General features: G+C 42.7%; 1 protein-coding gene across 12 annotated transcripts in view; it reads right to left on the reverse strand.

Moving 5' to 3' along the window:
- Positions 1-18,204, reverse strand: part of HECW1 (HECT, C2 and WW domain containing E3 ubiquitin protein ligase 1) — a 600,315-nt gene that overhangs the window by 110,431 nt on the left and 471,680 nt on the right. For 9 of the 12 annotated variants that reach the window (XM_074379771.1, XM_010341340.3, XM_074379772.1 and 6 more), the window contains 4 exons: positions 14,667-14,767; positions 11,729-13,081; positions 6,087-6,188; positions 412-562 (listed from right to left, as the gene is read on the reverse strand). In XM_074379771.1, coding sequence (XP_074235872.1) covers positions 412-562; positions 6,087-6,188; positions 11,729-13,081; positions 14,667-14,767 — 1,707 coding nt within the window. The remainder of the gene's footprint in view (positions 1-411; positions 563-6,086; positions 6,189-11,728; positions 13,082-14,666; positions 14,768-18,204) is intronic. The other 3 variants (XM_074379770.1, XM_074379775.1, XM_074379774.1) reach the window with 3 other exon arrangements.

Consider the following 18,204-nt stretch of genomic DNA (forward strand, 5'->3'; position numbering starts at 1 on the left):
TCCTTTTGAGAACTATGTGATGGGTATGGACCAGTCTGCCAGAAAAATGTGTATCCATATATAATTTGGATAGAGTGCCTGGAAAGTTCAAGGAACACTGCTATCCTTGGTGAACATCCCAGCAGAGAGGGATGCACCCACCCTTGTTAGGAACTCCTGTTTTTGAACCTAGGCCATTAAGAAGTTCAGAGGATTTCCCATCTGAACTTAAATGACACTCAAGCATAACTTGTCTCTTGCCACCAAATTCTAAATTTAGCTTTCCAAACACTAGGAACAGGTTTCGTAAGGTACTTAATTACTTTCGAGTCTCCCCACACAGTCTGAGCAGAAAAGTGTAAGGGGAGAGTCTCTAGCTGCCATTCTCCTTCACTGTGGTTTAGGGGAGCTCACTGCATACTGATCACCAACCGCCTGTTGAGTTGCTCCATCTGCTGGATGGACCCCGATCTCCGCATGCCATCCGGGGTGGCTGCTGCTGTGGGACGCTGCCAGGTGGTTGTGCGGTTCACGTGGTCCACATAAAAGACCCGCCCGTGGCTGTCAATTCGAGCTTCCCAGTCTAGTTTTAATAAAAAGGCAAAAAGAAAAATCAAGGACAAACCACTGACCCATGTGAAACACATACCACTTCCAGGTCTTCTGCAGGTAGAACTCACCATTGGTTCATGGCGGCAGGCCAGACCCTGTCCACAGCACCTGCCACAACTTCTGGGCACTGGCATGAACTCGGGCGCTCAGAAAACAATTTAATGAACTCAGACTCTCTGCTGGGCCATATTAAACAGTAATTGTGGTTTCTTGATCAAGACCTATGTTAAAATTCTAATAATTTTCTTTTTTTCTTTCTTTTTTTTTTTTTTTTTTTTTAGATGGAGTCTTGCTCTGTCACCCAGGCTGGAGTACACGGGCTGGAGTGCAGTGGTGTGATCTAGGCTCACTACAACCTCTGCATCCTGGGTTTGAGCAATTCTCCTGATTCAGCCTCCTGAGTAGCTGGAATTACAGGTGTCCACCACCATGTCCGGCTATTTTTGTATTTTTAGTAGAGATGGGGTTTCACCACGTTGGCCATGGTTGGCCACGCTGGTCTCGAACTCATGACCTCAGGTGATCTGCCTGCCTCGGCCTCCCAAAGTGCTGGAATTATAGGCATGAGCCACCACACCCAGCAAAAATTCTAATAATTTCTAAAGAGGAAATCTAATATTTAATTAATTTATTTCTTTAGATATGTCCATTCTCACTGTCACTCTTGTTGGCTACTCAAGTGACATCCGTGGAAGATTGGAGCATCCTCTGGTGCGAGTTTACACTGTGATGCTGGAGAACCCTTTCTTTGTTAAGTTTAATAGAAGGCCATTAGGTTCAGTGGCCCTCAGTTGAAAACCAGTTTTAACTACTGTTCTAAAATCCTGGATCTGCGAATTTGGATGATATCTGTCTTATATTTAGCAAACTTAATCAACTGCCTTTCCTTTTGAGTGGGTGAATGGAAGGAAATGATTCTTAGGGCTTCAAAACATCCTTCTGATAAGTTGTTAATTAACAGTGCATATTCAACCTGCAGCTGTCAAATATCTCTGGCCACCAAACCAAACCAGTAGCTAGGAAGTACCCTTTTGTTGATAAATAACCATCCCAAACAGTAGAGGGAGCCTGAGATTAAAAAAAAAAAAAGTTCCCTTCCCAAATTAAAAACAAAATAAAACAAAACAAGAAAACGAAAAGGTGGAAGCATGGATGAATCACTACACCGTACATGCAGGGGCTGAGGTGGGGTGAGGTGTGTGGAAAAGAGCTGGAAGCAATGGATTCACATCTGAGCGAAACACAGAAGAGCAATATCTGCTGTACAGAGATGGGCAAAGCTTTAGGAGCCACACATCACATTGTGGAAATAGCAGCAGTGTGATAAAGTTATGCTGAAAATGCTCGAGACTAAAGAAGAAGAAAAAGCAAAAATGACTGCAAAGGGCAGAAAACCATCCAGCCTTTTAAGTGAGAAAAGCCATAGCTTTTGGGAGTAGATCAGATATTGACAGTTCCGTTGAAAACTTATCATTCAGGTAATGACATAGCAACTCTCAATATTTTAAGGGAAACATGTATTTGGCATATTTATGGTTTTATATGTATATAGTGTATCTGTTTGTGGCATTATGACTTATGTCTGACCTGATGGATTGTCAAATAATGCCCAGTGAAAACCAAAGTACTCCTAAACACCAAATTCAATTTATAAGACAAACTGAAGGAAAGATGTAGGCAGATTCTATAAATATGTCCTAGGAGGTTTTGATTAAAATTGATCTAATGATTAATGATAGTCCAGCTGTCAAGTGTCAGATGTAAATGGTAATTAGCTCATAGATGAACTTGTGTATACCTATGATTACTAGGTAATTCATCTTGATTCAGAAAGTTATAAATTTTGATGGATCCCGCTAATATTGGTAAAAGCAATAGGACAATTATTTTTCTTGAATCCAACATGACTGTTATCCAACAAAAAATGAGCATTAGTCTTTGAAGAGCACTGTGTAATTTAAAATTCAACAAACTGGGCAGCACTGAGTCTGAACTAGAAGACTGTGCCACATCCTGTGGACACAGAGCTGAATGACACATGACCCTGCCCTCCAGGAACCTACAGTAAAGAAAGGACTCCTTCACAGGCAGAGGTTGGGTTTTATAAATTAAGGGGAAAAGCTAGAAAATGAAGCTGCAATAATGATAATTTATCACCACACATTTCAATTCCTCACGGAAAAGTGTGGTAAACCCAACAGCTGGGCTCTTTCATCAATACATTAAATATCTGGAATGTATTGTGCTAATTATATACTTATATATATATTCAGAAAATAATAGCTAAGTGTAATCAGAAATTGTGAACATGTTTTCTGGGTTGCTTTGTAAAGAATTTACTTCCACATATTTTGTGACTAAAGAAAAAACATTCAAAATGGAACTTCAGGTGTCAACGTGACTTAAAGGGCTCAGCACCGTGATGCCATGAATTTGTCTAAGCAGCCACCTGAAAACAGTAACTTCATGATGCTGGGGCAAGTTATGGAAGCGCAGGTCAGGTCAATTCATTTGTGACAGAGGGATCTATTGCACACTAAATTATATGTTCTCCACAAAATCCAAGAACAATGTAGAACCTGATAATGTATCATATTTAGTTATCATATTAATAAAGACCTATACAACTGTACATTTTGAACAATTTTAACAAATGCAATACTATCTCATAGCCTAGACCTTTCTCTTGAACTTCCGAATCACATATCCAATTTTCTTCTTCACATCACTACCTAGAAGACATCTCAAATATAAGATGATGGAAACCAAGTGTTAGATCCCACCAAAACCTGCTCTACCTGCAGCCTTCCCTGTTCACCTCAATTGAATCTCGATCCAGAAAGCTAACAATTCTCAGTTGAATCTCGATCCAGAAAGTTAAAAATTCTCAACTGAATCTCGATCCAGAAAGTTAAAAATTCTCAATTGAATCTCGATCCAGAAAGTTAAAAATTCTCAATTGAATCTCGATCCAGAAAGTTAAAATTTTTGATGGATTGCAAACTAATATTAGTTAGGCAACTCCATCTTTGTAGGTTGAAACTCTTAGGTCATTTTTGTTACCTATCTTTCTCTCACATCCATATCCAATCTGTCATCAAATCTTCCTTTAAAATAATACATGTCGAGAATTAGACCACTCCTCACCACCTCTACTGCTCCCACGCTGGCCCAAACTACCATTGTTTGTCACCTGGGTCGCTGCATAAAGACATAATCTTATGTTGAATCTCATGCTTCTATCCTTCCTCTTCCCAATTTATTCCCTACACAGCAACCAAGGCAAACTTTTCAAAAACCTAAGGCAGACAATGTCACTTGTCTGCTCAAAACTCTACAATGTCCTCCTTTCATCCAGAGTAGAAGTCAAAGCCCTTAAGTGGTTTACGTGGCCCTACGTCGTCTGGGCCTTGCTAGCTCCCTGACCACATCACCTGTGCCTTCTCCCTTCCTCAGTCTGCTCCAGACACACTGGTCTCTTGTTCCTCAAACCCACCTGGGTGTTTCCACCTCCTGGCTGGCAGTGGCCATTCCCTGTGCCTGCAAAGCCCCTTCTGCCCAACACTCGCGGGGATAACTCCCTTAACCCTCAGGTGTTGTCTTCTCAATAAAGCCTACTCCCACCACTTGGTTTAAAATTGCAAACCAGCTACCACCACACATTCTCAGAGATCCCTCACCCTGGTCTATTTTTGCTTTTCCATAGCATCTCATATGCTAAGCCAGTTCCTTTTTAACTATTTTATTGTTTGGTAATATGTCTTCCAGACTAGACTGTAAGCTCCATGAGGGCAGGAATCTGTCTATTTTGCTTACTGACAATAGTACCTAGCACAGGGTAAATATTCAATTAGTATTTGTTGAATGAGTATCAGCAATAAAGTAATTCTTGACTATTTGAGATTATTTAACAATATTCAGTTGGTAGGATTCATTAACAATTTTTCTAAGATCTTCCAATGTTATGTGGATTGAAAATAGAAAACTATTTGAAGAAATTTGTTTTCATTTTTGAAAGTGGTTTATATAAAGTAATTCTTTTACAATGAATTTATATACAATTATTTATAATATTTGCATGTATAACTAGTTATCTGTACTGCATAGATTGGAAGTAGATTCACGCACTGAAAGGTTATTTGTTGTTGGGAAACTGTCCCTTTCCTGGAGAGAACCTGCTATACATATTTTTCAAATAAGTGTTACCTAGGAAGTATTTATAGTGATGCTAAAATTTTACTATTCATTTATGGAATGTCCACAAATCAGTGTATAAAGAAAGAAATCAGGCATCAAAAGTTCAAGGACATGATGTTTGGCTTGGCCCTCAAAAACAAATATTGTGTTTCTTTAAATTAGTCCACATATTAAAGACATTTGTTGATTTCTCAGCAACAAATTATAATTGAATAGAGGAGTGGTGTCCTTGTAAAATACAATGCATTACCAAGAATAGATGAATTAAAAAATAACCATTTCTCCTTTTGAAAATTGTAACTGCTTCACGTAAGCATAGGGAAAAGAATGTAAAGAAACACGGGTTCCTTGCATTCTGGAAAGATTTTGTAGTTGTAAAAATCTATCAAATCTTAAATATTATCTTTGCTTGAAAAATAAGTCTAAACCAAAACAGAGATGTTCTTGAATTCATAAACATATCTGATGCTAAGTGAATAATGTCTGGGTGTCAATTTCTTCCCATAAATTTATTAAATGCTATATTATGAGGTTAAAGCTAGAATGGCATCTAGAGACTATCTAGGTCAAACCTTTCATTTAGCAGATGAAGACATTCAAACTTCATTTAAAAAATTTTATAAATGAGAAAACTAAGTCTCTGAGAGATTAAATGGATTTCCCAAGTTCAGATGACTAGTTAGATAATTATTAATTACATGCTACAGTTACCAGGAGAAATGACATTGAATTCTATCTTAAAGATGATATTTTGCCTAGCAACCCCTAGGAACTGCAGAAGAAATCTGAAGCTATTACCTATGGATGCAAGTTATAGTAAGGAAAGTATAAGTTCATGTGCCCAGATGAGTTGAAGTTGTTTCAACATATGGAGATGCCTGTGATGTAACAGATCAAATGGAGAACAACAGGATTATTCTATCTTGAACTGCAAATTTTAAATATAAAATGTAAAATTTGGGACTTAAAGGTCATGAACAGTTTGCAAAGACTAGTCAAGCCTAATAAAGAAATGCTTTCTATTTCAAAGTTGAGAGGTGCTGAAAACACTGTATCATCTCTTCAAGATCACATGGTGAAACCACTAATCAGAAAAACAAAAACAAAAACAAAAAACAAACAAACAGAAAGATCCCAAAAATCCCATCAGTTTTTAAAGTAGGTGTCATGTTGGTTTTTGTTAACAGTGTAAGGCACAGAGTTGGGAAAGACTTTAGATGTTCATACACAAATTCATACTGACCTGCTTAGACTTGATAGGAAGAGTTAAGACACAGATTTTAAAAACTAAAGCTTACTTGGTGGAAGAGGCTCATCGATTGTTGGGTAGTGATGATGTTCAGGCCTCAGGGAAGGAAGCTGGCTTACTGGCTGGGAATTATGGAGTATAGGACATTCACCTACGGACAAGATAGTCAATACATTCAGATTCATTCACTGCCGTGGCAACATCATCAAAAAAGCATGACTGTAAAACCACTACAAAAAACAACCCCCAAAGAGTGGGCAGTCCATCTGTGTGTGTGTCAGTTTGCTATGTTCACAGTCATTTATGAGAGGGGGAAATATTTTTTTTTTAAAAAAAGAAGAAAATCCAAACATTTCATAACTAATGATCTGTGCCACACAGTCCAATATGTAGGATTTGAGTCTGATTCTGTAACGACCCGAATTTCCTGAATCAGAAGGTGGCACCAGAAAGGAACACAAGAGAAAATTAGCAGAGCCTGATTTTAGCCCCGTGGAGGAAATAGGTCTGTTTGGGGGAAACGCAGCGTTTTATAAGGTTCCATAAAAGCTCCTTGGGCTTGTGCAAAACGATACCTCCTCGTTTGGATAAGTTTCATCACAGGGCTGCCGAAAGGCTGTTTTTCAGGTTTTTGAGGGGAATGAACTCTTAGATGGTGCCTTTCCAAGACAGGTCAAGGAGCTGGTGAGTCAAGAATGTAAATTCCTGCAGTAGGAAAGCTAGAGGCTGGGGGGTGAGGGGGGAAGCCAAGGTGCTGAGGGATCTCAGGACTGTCCGGATTATTTTGAAGAGAAATCAGACAAGCCAGGGTGCTCTGGAAAGAGGAAAGGACAAGAGACAAAGGAAATAGATAAAAAGCAGAAAGACCGTGACAGGAAAGCTCAAAACACAGAAGTGGGAAAGGAGGAAGAAGAAAGACAGACACGGAGAAATTTTAGAAATAAACATTATATCCACAGGATGCATGCCTCAGATTATTAAAAGGAAACCCACAACAGCCATAGCTCATATTGTTCTCAGTTCAGACTTATAATGAACTGAACAATGTTCTGAAGTGGTGTCCTCAGGCATGTGGAGCAGCCATGCAGAAGGCAGGCCTGCAGCACCAGCTGCTTGGGTCACATAATCAGAGGTCAGTGCTTTTGATCTTTGCAGGGCCAGAAGGGCCCAGGAAAAAGGACAGCCAGCTATTAGAAGGTTCCTCCTGCCTCACACTATGCTGGTTTTCTTGCAAAAGCCTCTTAGGGCCAGAGGGCAGAGGTCAGGCCTTTTCCTTCTGTCCTCTGCTGATGGAAATATCAAGTGTTCCATTATCCGCTGGGTCAAAAAGGAGAGGGACTGAAAAATGGCGGTCAAATGGTTGTCAGATCTCAGATGCTGAATATTTCCTAGAATAACCGCACATGGAAAGGATGATTATTTCTTCTCATTCTAGTTCTATAGACCTGATCAAAAATAAAAATAAGTTAATTTAGGAAGAAAGGTGGGTTTAATGTTCTGATTTAATTCCTAGAGCTAACTGGCAAACAGAAGGAGAGGTATATTCAGTAACAAAGGGTCCTTTTACATGTTGAATATATAACATTATTTGTTGAGCAAATTCTGGTATGTTACTCAAATCCTCTGGGTTCTTAGAGACACTAATGGAAAATAAGGAAGTTTTCCCTCATGCTGGCACCCAGTTCCTTGTGGACAGACTGCTGTTCCAAAGATGGGTTCTGTGTTTAAGTGGATACCACACTCATGTTTGTTTGTATATGTGTTTAGTGTCAGAAATTAAACAAAACCATGGTACAGTTGTTATGTCATCAGCTGCTGCAGTTTAAATTTAGTTTCTTTAAAAACAGCAATTGACTTACCTCTTGAAATTAATGCAACCAATCGGGTTAATTACTCCTCCAAGCTAGTGGAAATACAATACTGTTGACTGCCTGGGGTTAATGGAGCTGATCCCACCTGCTTGTGAACCCCAAGCAAATGCAATGATGGGACCGACATATCTCAGCCGACTGAATGGATGGAGGCACTGAAGAAGCAAGCAGTTCTATTCTGCACAAGGACGGGGCTGCACATCATTACCCTGGCCTCAAACACAAAGCAAGTGTTGAAACCCTCCAGAACCTTCCAGAAGATTTATTTCTCAGCTAAAAGCGACGTCCTTTTAAATTCCCTTCTGTTTTTAAATAATATGACCTAATTGTAGAGAAAAATAGGTTGCCTCACATATTATTTGAAGCAAAGTGATTAATGCGAAATATTTTCCTTGCATTACAAAGTGCAGGAAATGCAAATTCAAAGGATTGTTTTGGATGCTTTATACAACACAGTTTAATCAGTTAACCTCACTGCCTGTCTGCCTGGAAAAACCCTCACTTGGTGGGAGGCAGAGTAGTTTTGTAGTATCATCTCATTTAATTTTCTCAACAAACTTCGAGAGACATTCTATAATTATACCCATTTTGCACATGAGAAAACTGAGGCACATAGAAGCTAGGTGACTTGGTGTGGAAGTGGGAGGACTGAATATAAAGCAAGGAGGCCTGACTCCAGGGTCTGAGCTCATATCCATGACATTATATTACTCTTTTCATTCATCAGCAGAAGGTCTTTTAGGAACTATTTTAAATTGAACTTTTAAAAAGGAGGTATTTATAGAAGGAAATGAAGCAAAAAATATGAAAAGAACACTAGCCTGTATGGTTGTCAGTTCAGACTTAGAACAGTGTTCTTCCATAAATTGCTGCAGCCTCATTTACGTGGCATGCAGACAACAAATCCACCCGGATTAATCTAATGCAGTTTCTTTTTTTCTTTTTCCTTTTTGAGGCAGAGTTCCACTCTTGTTGCCCAGGCTGGAGTGCAATGGTGCGGTTTCGGCTCACCTCTGCCTCCCAGGTTCAAGTGATTCTCCTGCCTCAGCCTCCTGAGTAGCTGAGATTACAGGCGCCCGCCACCGTGCCTGGCCAATTTTTAAAATATATTTTAGTAGAGATGGGGTTTCACCTCGTTGACCAGGCTGGTCTTGAACTCCTGACCTCAGGCGATTCACCTGCCTCAGCCTCCCAAAGTGCTGGGATTACAGGTGTGAGCCACCACACCCAGCCAACTAGTGCAGTTTCTACAGTGAAGGAATTTGCAATCTTAGAAGTCAAAGTGAAGGGGTGATAGGATTTCTTTCTTTCTTTCTTTCTTTTTTTTTTTTTTGAGACGGAGTTTTGCTCTTGTTACCCTGGCTGGAGTGCAATGGCGCGATCTCGGCTCACCGCAACCTCCGCCTCCTGGGTTCAGGCAATTCTCCTGTCTCAGCCTCCTGAGTGGCTGGGATTACAGGCACACGCCACCATGCCCAGCTAATTTTTAGTATTTTTAGTAGAGACGGGGTTTCACCATGTTGACCAGGATGGTCTCGATCTCTTGACCTCGTGATCCACCCGCCTCGGCCTCCCAAAGTGCTGGGATTACAGGCTTGAGCCACCGCGCCCAGCCTAGGATTTCTTATGGAAGCAGAGGGCACCCACACAATCACATATCAGGCAGGTCATGTCAAAGCCTTGCTTTCTTGAAGCACCTGCTGTTGTGAAATCTAGTGGCAAGTGAGGGACAGTCCCACAATGTAGACACTGTTAGCTCGGGGACTCACTGCTGAGGTGGGGAAGGCTGGCTAGGAAGAAGTCACATGCCAGCACATGCACGGCCTTCAGGAGATCAAGAGACCCTTTGGGAATCTTCCTATTTCCCATTGTGATCACTATAGTGCAGGATGTAGGTGCTTCTTAACCTTTTCTGAGTTTATATTCTGCAGAGTTCAGGAACTTAGACATTTCTTTAGAAAGTGCCAATGCCAATGCAGAGATGTCTACTGTGGCCCTGAACACTTCCTGCTTTTCCATCTGCTAGACTGTTAGCCTCTCAAGGGCATGGACATGCCTTTTTTGTTTGTAAAACATGCTCTTACATAAATTTACACTGAGCCAGTTTTCAATTTACAATGTATAGATTACCTCCCAACATGGGGGCCAAAAGACGGTGTACACTAAAACAGGGTTATATGGCTCTAAGCTAAGAAAAGTGTCAGTACATTTTTCAATACTAAAAAAATAAGTCTTTTAGTGACAACAGTTATTTGATTGTTTACCTCTTGACCTACAAAGCCTAAAATATTTACTATCCGGTTATTTATAGAAAAAGTTTGCAGACCTCCGTAATCTGACATCCTTGCCAGATCCTACCTGTGCCTTTTATGTGGGAATCCCCCATCTCCTTTTGATGTATTATTTTTCATTAGGCTGTAATTATTGAGTAAGGTCCATACATCACCTGATGCCAATCCATCTTCCTGTGCCCAGCACATTACATCTGGCCTAGAATAAAGGAGGGCCTCAAAACATCCTCGTCAAAGAAAGGCATTTCCCATTCCATTCTCCTCCCAGGAGGGATTCTCCATCCCACTCCTCGTGGGTGCCTTTCCATGCTGTTTTACCTTTCTGCCTGCGTTTCTTTTTCTCTACCAACTTCCTTGCGTTTCTCATTATCGCACATGCCACCTTCTCTCACTCTTTTTCTGAAATGTAGAAGCGGGCATTATTGATACTTAAAATTATTTTTTTAATGCTCACTTTAGCTCCTGTTCAAAAAAATTTGTAGGCACCAGGGGTTTGTTTAGGTGCTAAGTATTCAAACACAAAGAAACACGACTCTGGCCCTTGATGAGCTTACAATCTAGAGAAAATATCCCTGTCTTTTGTTGGAGGCTAATTTCAACAGCAGAATAGCAAAATAGCAGAGGCTATGTTTTTCTCTTTTAAAACAACTGAATTATTTCACTTATTATGTGACTTTTCAATTTTTTTTCCCCATTGTGCCACTGTCACTTGACCGGAAGATAGTTCCCACTTGTGGATAAGGAAATGCAAATTAATTTCACATATAATTCCACAGGCATGACTAAAAAAAAAAATCTTTGTTTAAAACACAGAATACATTTTAAAACTAATGGTGGCAGCTTTTGGATTCGATTCTTATTGGAAACAAAGTGATTTATACACAATCGTGTTATTTTTCCCTTCCATTAGCCAGAATAGCAAACAACAACAACAACAACAACAAAACAAAACTAACAGTAACAAGAATTGAGTGGACACAAATAATGACAAATATATGTAGGCTAGACATACCTACATGTATGTACACAGGCTAGTTGAGTTCTAAAACAGAGGTAAAAATCTGTTCTTCAACTAATATTAACATCTCTTGCTAATCTTCCATGTGCTTTGAAAGTCAGCAGATAGTTACACATTATCCATTTAATGTAGATAGATAATTTCCCACAAGTATCATTTGACACTAGTCTTGGGGCTCTGGCTGCTGTCAAGACTAGGATAACATGTACACTAACCAGTTCTGGTGACTAGTTGAAACAAACATAGCAGCACACATACAAGTGCACGCTCACATCCAACCAGTCGGAATTCCTGGTGTGTATCTGAGACATGGTGGGGTGTCAGCTACTCACAGTCATCTATACTCATACACAGATACACATGCACACATATATGTACAAGACAGGCATACATTGCTCCAGCAACCCCGTTTCAGACCGATTCCCCGCCCCTCTTGTTTTTAAACTCTGTTGCTGACACCTGTGTCCCCCTGACGGTCCTATTCTCACTCTGATCAGGTTTGAGGTCTAACCTTCTCTCCGATTGCTTGGACCTGCCACGGGGGATTCCAGACCTTCCGGGGTTCTTTCCACGTGCCCGCCAGGGGCGGCCAGCTCGTCTTGCCACGGCCCAGCGCCGTTTGTGGACTCCGGGTCCAGCTCAGGGCTCTGCATGGAGTCGGGCACCGACTCGAACGCGCTGTTCTCCTCGTCGTCGTCGTCTTGCGAGGAGAAGACCGTGCTCTCGGAGATCTTGGCGCTGTCTACCGAGGAGAAGCGCGTGTGGCTGGCGAACCTGTTGCCGTTGTAGCAGGAGGGGCTGTAGCAGGAGGCGCTGTAGCAGGAGCTGCTGTAGCAGGACGTGCTGTAGCACGAGGAGCTGTAGCACGAGGGGCTGCAGCAGGACGCGTCACAGCCCTCGCAGCTGTGGTCCCCGCCTTGCCTGGGGCTGGAGTCGCTCTCGCTCCCGGTGCTGGGGTGCGTGTCGCCGTCCGGGGCCGCGCCGTTGGCCAGGCTGGGGAAGTGGTCCCCGGTGTGGCCGGGGGGCGCCGTGCCTGGAGTAGCCCCCTCGGGCTCTTCTCCGTCCTCTTCCAGGGCGGACGGGTCAGCGGCCACCGTGTCCACCTCACTGAGCCCGTCCTTCTCCGAGGAGTCCTTTAGGGTGGACTCCTCCGCGCCGTCCTCGTCCTCCGCCACGCTGCTGCCCTGGGCCGAGGGCATGCTGTGCAGCAGGGTGTGGATGCGGATGTAGTGTGTCCTCGGGGTCTCGGGGTCCCCACAGGCCGACGCGATCACTGTCTCCAGCTCGGACACAGGCAAGGAGCAGGGCCTGCTTTTTCTCTTCACGGAGGCCCGCAGCTGTAGCCTGCCCTCTCCCTGCTCCAGGGCAGACACATCTCCCACCTCCTCCTCCCGCTCCTTCTCTTCCTCCCTTCCAGCCAGGCTCTGTGCGGTGGTTTCCTCCTCCACGTGCTCCTCCTTGGTGCTGGCTGGGACGTCACCGTCTTCCAGCAGCAGTGCGGACGCCTCCTCACCCAGGTCCAGCTGCTCGGCCAGCTCTTCTGCACTCGGGGCAGGCTGGATGTCCTTTTGCACCTGGGCCAGGAGCTCCCCAGCTCCTTCAGGTCCCACAGAGACCATGCCCTGGTCTCCTGTCTCTGTGATAATTGCTGCTTCCTCAGTTGTTCTGGAAAGCTCCATGCTCTGGTTCCCTGGACCATCAAGGACACTGCCCTCACCCAGCTGCTCTGGCTTCCAGCTCTCAGAGGGCTCCGGGGCCTCAGCACGAGGATCCCCACTGCCGTTTTCCACCACATTGTTCATGGGGCTGTCCTGAATTTGGGCTGACTCAGGCTCCGTACTCAGGGAAATCTCCTCATCATCTGCTGGAAAGAAGAAAAACATGTCATTTCTCCCAGAACAGAGCATCGTGGTGTTAGAATACTCTGTGGGACATGTAAGCCATCACTAAGGGATATCTACATTAGGATATTGAATGTAGGTTGATGAGAGTTTCTCACTGGCCAGAGCTCTAGTGAGAGATTCTGTAAGAATGAGTTCTTGCTATGTTAACAACTTGCAGTCATGGATATATTTCTGAAATCTGTTTCAAGGGAATTCATCTTTTGGTTAAAATGCCCAAAGCCTAGCACTAATGCAGTTCTGGGCACATAGTAGGTGCTCAACAGTGTTTGACACACAGAATAACTTCCAGAGATGAGGGCGGTAGTGGTGTTATTTATAGCTCCTTAATGATTATATTTAGTTAATTCTATTTGCTCAGAATGTTTTCCTATGCTCAGGTCCTGCAGGGTGACATAAAAGGTAAGCAGGGTTCTCAGGCAACCAGAGAGAAGCAAAAGGCTGGACGAAGAATGGGAGCAACGATAGTCATTTAATAGCTCAGGCTGGGCTGTTTCCAACATTTGGAGTTTATTCCAATAAAAAAATGAACAAGGTCTTCATCCCAAGCAGTCATTCAAGGGATAGCAGCCAGTGTCTAACTCTACCTTCCTGCAGCTGCTCTACTGGATTCCTGCCAGATGTGAACTTCCCACTTCAAACGCACTAGTGCAATTCACTAGTCAAAGAAAAACACTTTCTCTGGTGAGCTGTAAAGCTGTCCTTATGGCTACACCAAAGGAAGAGTCAGTTTTATTCTCAGAATGTAGAAAAAGGCTGAATTTGAAAAGACAAAACAGACAAGGGGTTTTCTTACAATCTAAGTTGTATGTTGCCACAGGAAAGTACACCCGAAGTTTAATGAGTGGGTAGTGATAAACTCCAGCTCTAAGTTCTCAAGAGCTTCATTAGATTTAATAGAAACTTGTAAATGGTCCAGGAGGTCCTAACAGTTCTCAGTGTGATCTATATTGAGATGTATGAAGGCTGCAGAAGCAGAGCAGAAGTAGAATTATGAGGCATCCTATCATTCTTATTTGGAAATCTGCTTTAGCATTAAATAAAACATTGGATGATTCTTGAGTTTTCTGTCCTATTTTTCATTTTTTCTGTGATATTATAAAAATTCATTGTATAATTATAGTTCTTCAACATGGCATTTGCCAGCAACTGGCTGGTCTATATTTAGTTACTAGGTAGAAAGATGTTTCATGTTCATTCATTCATTCATGTATGTGATGATTAAACACCTATATGGGTGCCAGGAATAGGATGATAAATAAGACAGAGCTCCCTATCCATGTTGGCCTCATTGTTAATCTTCCGTCCACTGTCCACCCTCTACCTTTGGGTCACTAGAATGAAGAGGAACCTCTCCATCAAGGGGACAGCAACCTGGCTTCCGGAATAGATCACTGGATTCTGGGCCTCAAATGGAGAAGATAGAGAGCCATAAAACCTAAAGCCTAGGATATGTCTGGAGAGAACCATGGTTATTGTTTTTTAGAGAATGGAACCACACTTATGACACTAGCCTAGGACAAGACATGAAGTTCATGCTGAAAATACCTGGGTGGATGGAGGAAGTGATCTCAAATCGGAATTGCAGCTGTCCACTCACATGATCTGTTGGAAGCCTGCGGCCAAGTGTGTAGCTGACCACCCTATCCCTAGAAGGAAATAAGCACCATCACAGATCTGGTCAATACCTCTGCTCCTAATGATCATGCAGTGTGCTTTCTACACCAGTGGGTGAGGCACGCAAGCCCAGGGAAGTCTTGATGTTCTCAACAGCAATGCAAAACTGTAAGGAAGTCCTTAGTGAATACAGATGCCTCTCAGCCTCCCATGGATTACGACCTGATAAACCCATCAAAAGCTGACAATACCGGCAAGTCAAAAATGCATTCGATACATTTATTAAATATGCATTTAAATGCATTTAATACATCTAGCCTACCAAACATCATAGCTTAGCCTAGCCTACCTTAAAAGTGCTCGGAACACTGACATTAGCCTAAAGGTAAGCAAAATCATGTAACACAAAAACTATTTTATAATAAAGCACTGGATATCTCACATAATTTACTGAATACAGTATACTGCAGAGTCCAGTGTCACTTGTTTACCCTGTGATCATGTGGCTGACTGGGAGCTGTGGCTTGCTGCTGCTGCCAGCATCACAAAAGTATCATGCTGGATATTGCTAGCCTGGGAAAAGATCAAAATTCTAAATTCAATGTACGTTTTCTGCTAAATTCATATAGCGTTCGCACCGTTGTAAAGTAAAAACATGGTTAAGTTCAAGTGAGTGTCCGTATTCTAAAGCAGGGGTAGGCAAACTACAGCCCATGGGCTAAATCTGGCCCACCACCTGTCTTTGTGTGCTGGTGAGCTTTTTACATTTTAAATGGTTGGAAAAAGAAACAAAAGAGTAACATTTTGTAGCATGTAAAAATTAGATGAAATTCAAATTTCAGCGCCCGTAAATAAAGTTTTATTGGAGCACGGCCATGCTTGTTAGCTTACGGATTGTCTGCGGCAACTTTCATGCTATACTGGCAGAGCTAAGTAGTTTAGACATGGACTGTGGGCCTTGCAAAGCCTAAAATATTTACTACCTGGCCTTGTACAAATATAGTTGGCCAACCTGTGCTCTAAAACAGAGAGAGAGAGAGAGAGAGAGAGAGAGAGAGAATAAAAAAACACAAGGATGTCCTTGGCCTGCTTTTCCTGTGCAAACTGCCATTTTCCAAATATGTCCTCAATGATGGACAGTGCCAGCAGATGCGTATCCTGTGGTATATATGTAATGTCTAAGAAAGGGTGCTGTCATGGTTACTGGAGAGTCTGTGGGAACTACAGAACGGCACCTGCTCCAGGACGGAGCAGAGCAAGACTCGTGGGCTGGGTTCTTTGGCTTGTGACTTCCACTTAACACCAATTGTGGGCTCCCACATGGAGACATCCTGAGTCTCCATCCTGGACTTCTGTGCCATCCCCTTTACCCACTCACAGCAATTTATAAAAAGAAAACTTTAATTATAAAAATAAATTATAAACCCTTTCTTATAAATTATAAGAAATTTATAATTTCTTAATTATAAAAAGAAATTACAAAAAGTAATTTTTTTTCTTTTACAAAAAGTGAACGGAAAACTTTCTAGAGGCAATCAACCTGAAACTTGGTGTTATATTATCATTAACAATATAGCTTCAGCCTAGTAAATTGCCCCTCACCTTGGCCTAAATAGGAAGAGTGACTACCTTAGGATATAAAGGAGTTAACAAACCCAGGGACCCAGTAATAACAAACAGCCCCAAACCAGTCATTATTCAGATGACCCTGTATTTATTTCATTTATTAATTTGTGACATGAAAACAAAAAGATAAATCACTGGCTGATAGTGTTTTAATGTTTCTTTCTGGAAAACACTGGCATTATTAGACAAACAACATGAATCCCAACAAGCCCCTGACTTAAAATTGTTCTTTGATAAGCCATAATTTGGTGTTTGGAGTTCCTCAGAAGTCAATTAAGTAAAGCATTATATGCAGAAAAAAAAAAACAACAACCAGGATGAGTCTCAGTATTCTGTCTATTTAGAAAGAGCCTGGGTCAATATTATGAAGTAGGTCTATTACGACCAAAGTCATCCTGAACCCAAAACTTAACTGAAATCAGGGGAGGCCTAAAGACAATTTATTACGCTTTGCATTTACTTTCTGGGCTTTTATTTCCTTTGCTTTTCACCCACATAACAAATATTTTTTGAGCCCCTGCATGTGAAAGGTGCTGCAGTTGATACAAAGCATGTCATACGTCGCCTCTGCCTTTAAATAGCTTATGTCCAGCTATGGGCATAAGGTAGGACCTCTAAATAATGAATGGTTCAAGGCAGCTGGTGACACTTGAACGCGAAGGTGAGATGGTTAGAGTTAGAGACAGAGAGCCAACTGAAGCCTGGGATGTTAGGGACCCAGGAATGGAGGGAACATTGGAAATGAGAGTGCCTGTGTGCCCAGAGAGGAAAGGCGCAAATATCTGAGGACAGGGAGGGAGCCGATACAGATGGAGCCAAACGTTTCAGAAAGGATGCAGGGGGCTTTGTGGGGAGTGCGTGTGCAGAGGGCAGAGGGAAGCTGCAAAGTGGATTCGCTTTTGTTATGGGTGCACTCTGGGGTTCTGCCATGGCTCTGGCTGCATAGCTACTGCTTCCATGGCCACAGCCCCAAGACTCTGCTCCTACCCATGTTGGGACACCTCTGGAAGGGGCAGCACTGCAAAAGTGGCCACCAGGGTCTGTGGAGGCAGAAGGCTTTGGAGGAGGAGCTGCTCTGCCATGCCATAACCAGGCGGCCTGGCATCCCATCAAAGAGGGTGGGAGGAAAACGCCTCCATGGCTTGCCGCGGCTGCCTTTTTGGAGAGGTCTAAGCTCAATCACACTCCATCTGTGCTCTCCATTTCCCCAGGTGGCAGGAACACTGGGAAAATCATAGCTAACCTTCTGGTCTGGCACACCCTTTTCCACCTCAGGTACTTGCTTTCAGCTGGGCATGTGCCTTTCCAGGGTGGGAGGCTGGGAGAGCAGGACAGTGCCAAGAAGGTAACAGCTGGCAGCTTGGGCTTAGGAGAGAACTCAGCATGGGAGGGCAGAGGGGTTCTGTGGCTGCAGCAAGCTGGGGAGAGAAGTTCTGTTCCACCGGTACGAATCGCTAATGCATGCTGGGTGGTGGTGCACTGGGTGCTGGGGTAGAAAGAATCCTACACAACCCCTGTTTTCATTCTCCAGCCCACCCCCTGGCAGAGGTGTTGGCAGCCAGTAGGGCAGAGAAGGAGAGAAATGAAAAGTGTGGCCCACGATAAACTAGAGAATCTATCCCAGGAACCCTGAAAGAAGCCTGTTGTACAGGGGTGGACCTTGGGCTTTGGAGAGACACAGGTGTGAGTCTGACACTGCCTGCATCTCTGCCACCCACAAGCCTTGGGCTTACATAATTATTGATCATTTTGAAGGCTTGTTTTCTCCTGGAGGAAGCATTATGAGGACTAAATGAAATAAAAAAGATTACAAGGAATACCATTTTCTTCTGAGTTCCTACTA

This window comes from Saimiri boliviensis, chromosome 10, assembly GCF_048565385.1.
Source record: "Saimiri boliviensis isolate mSaiBol1 chromosome 10, mSaiBol1.pri, whole genome shotgun sequence".
Classification (NCBI taxonomy): Eukaryota; Metazoa; Chordata; class Mammalia; order Primates; family Cebidae; genus Saimiri; species Saimiri boliviensis.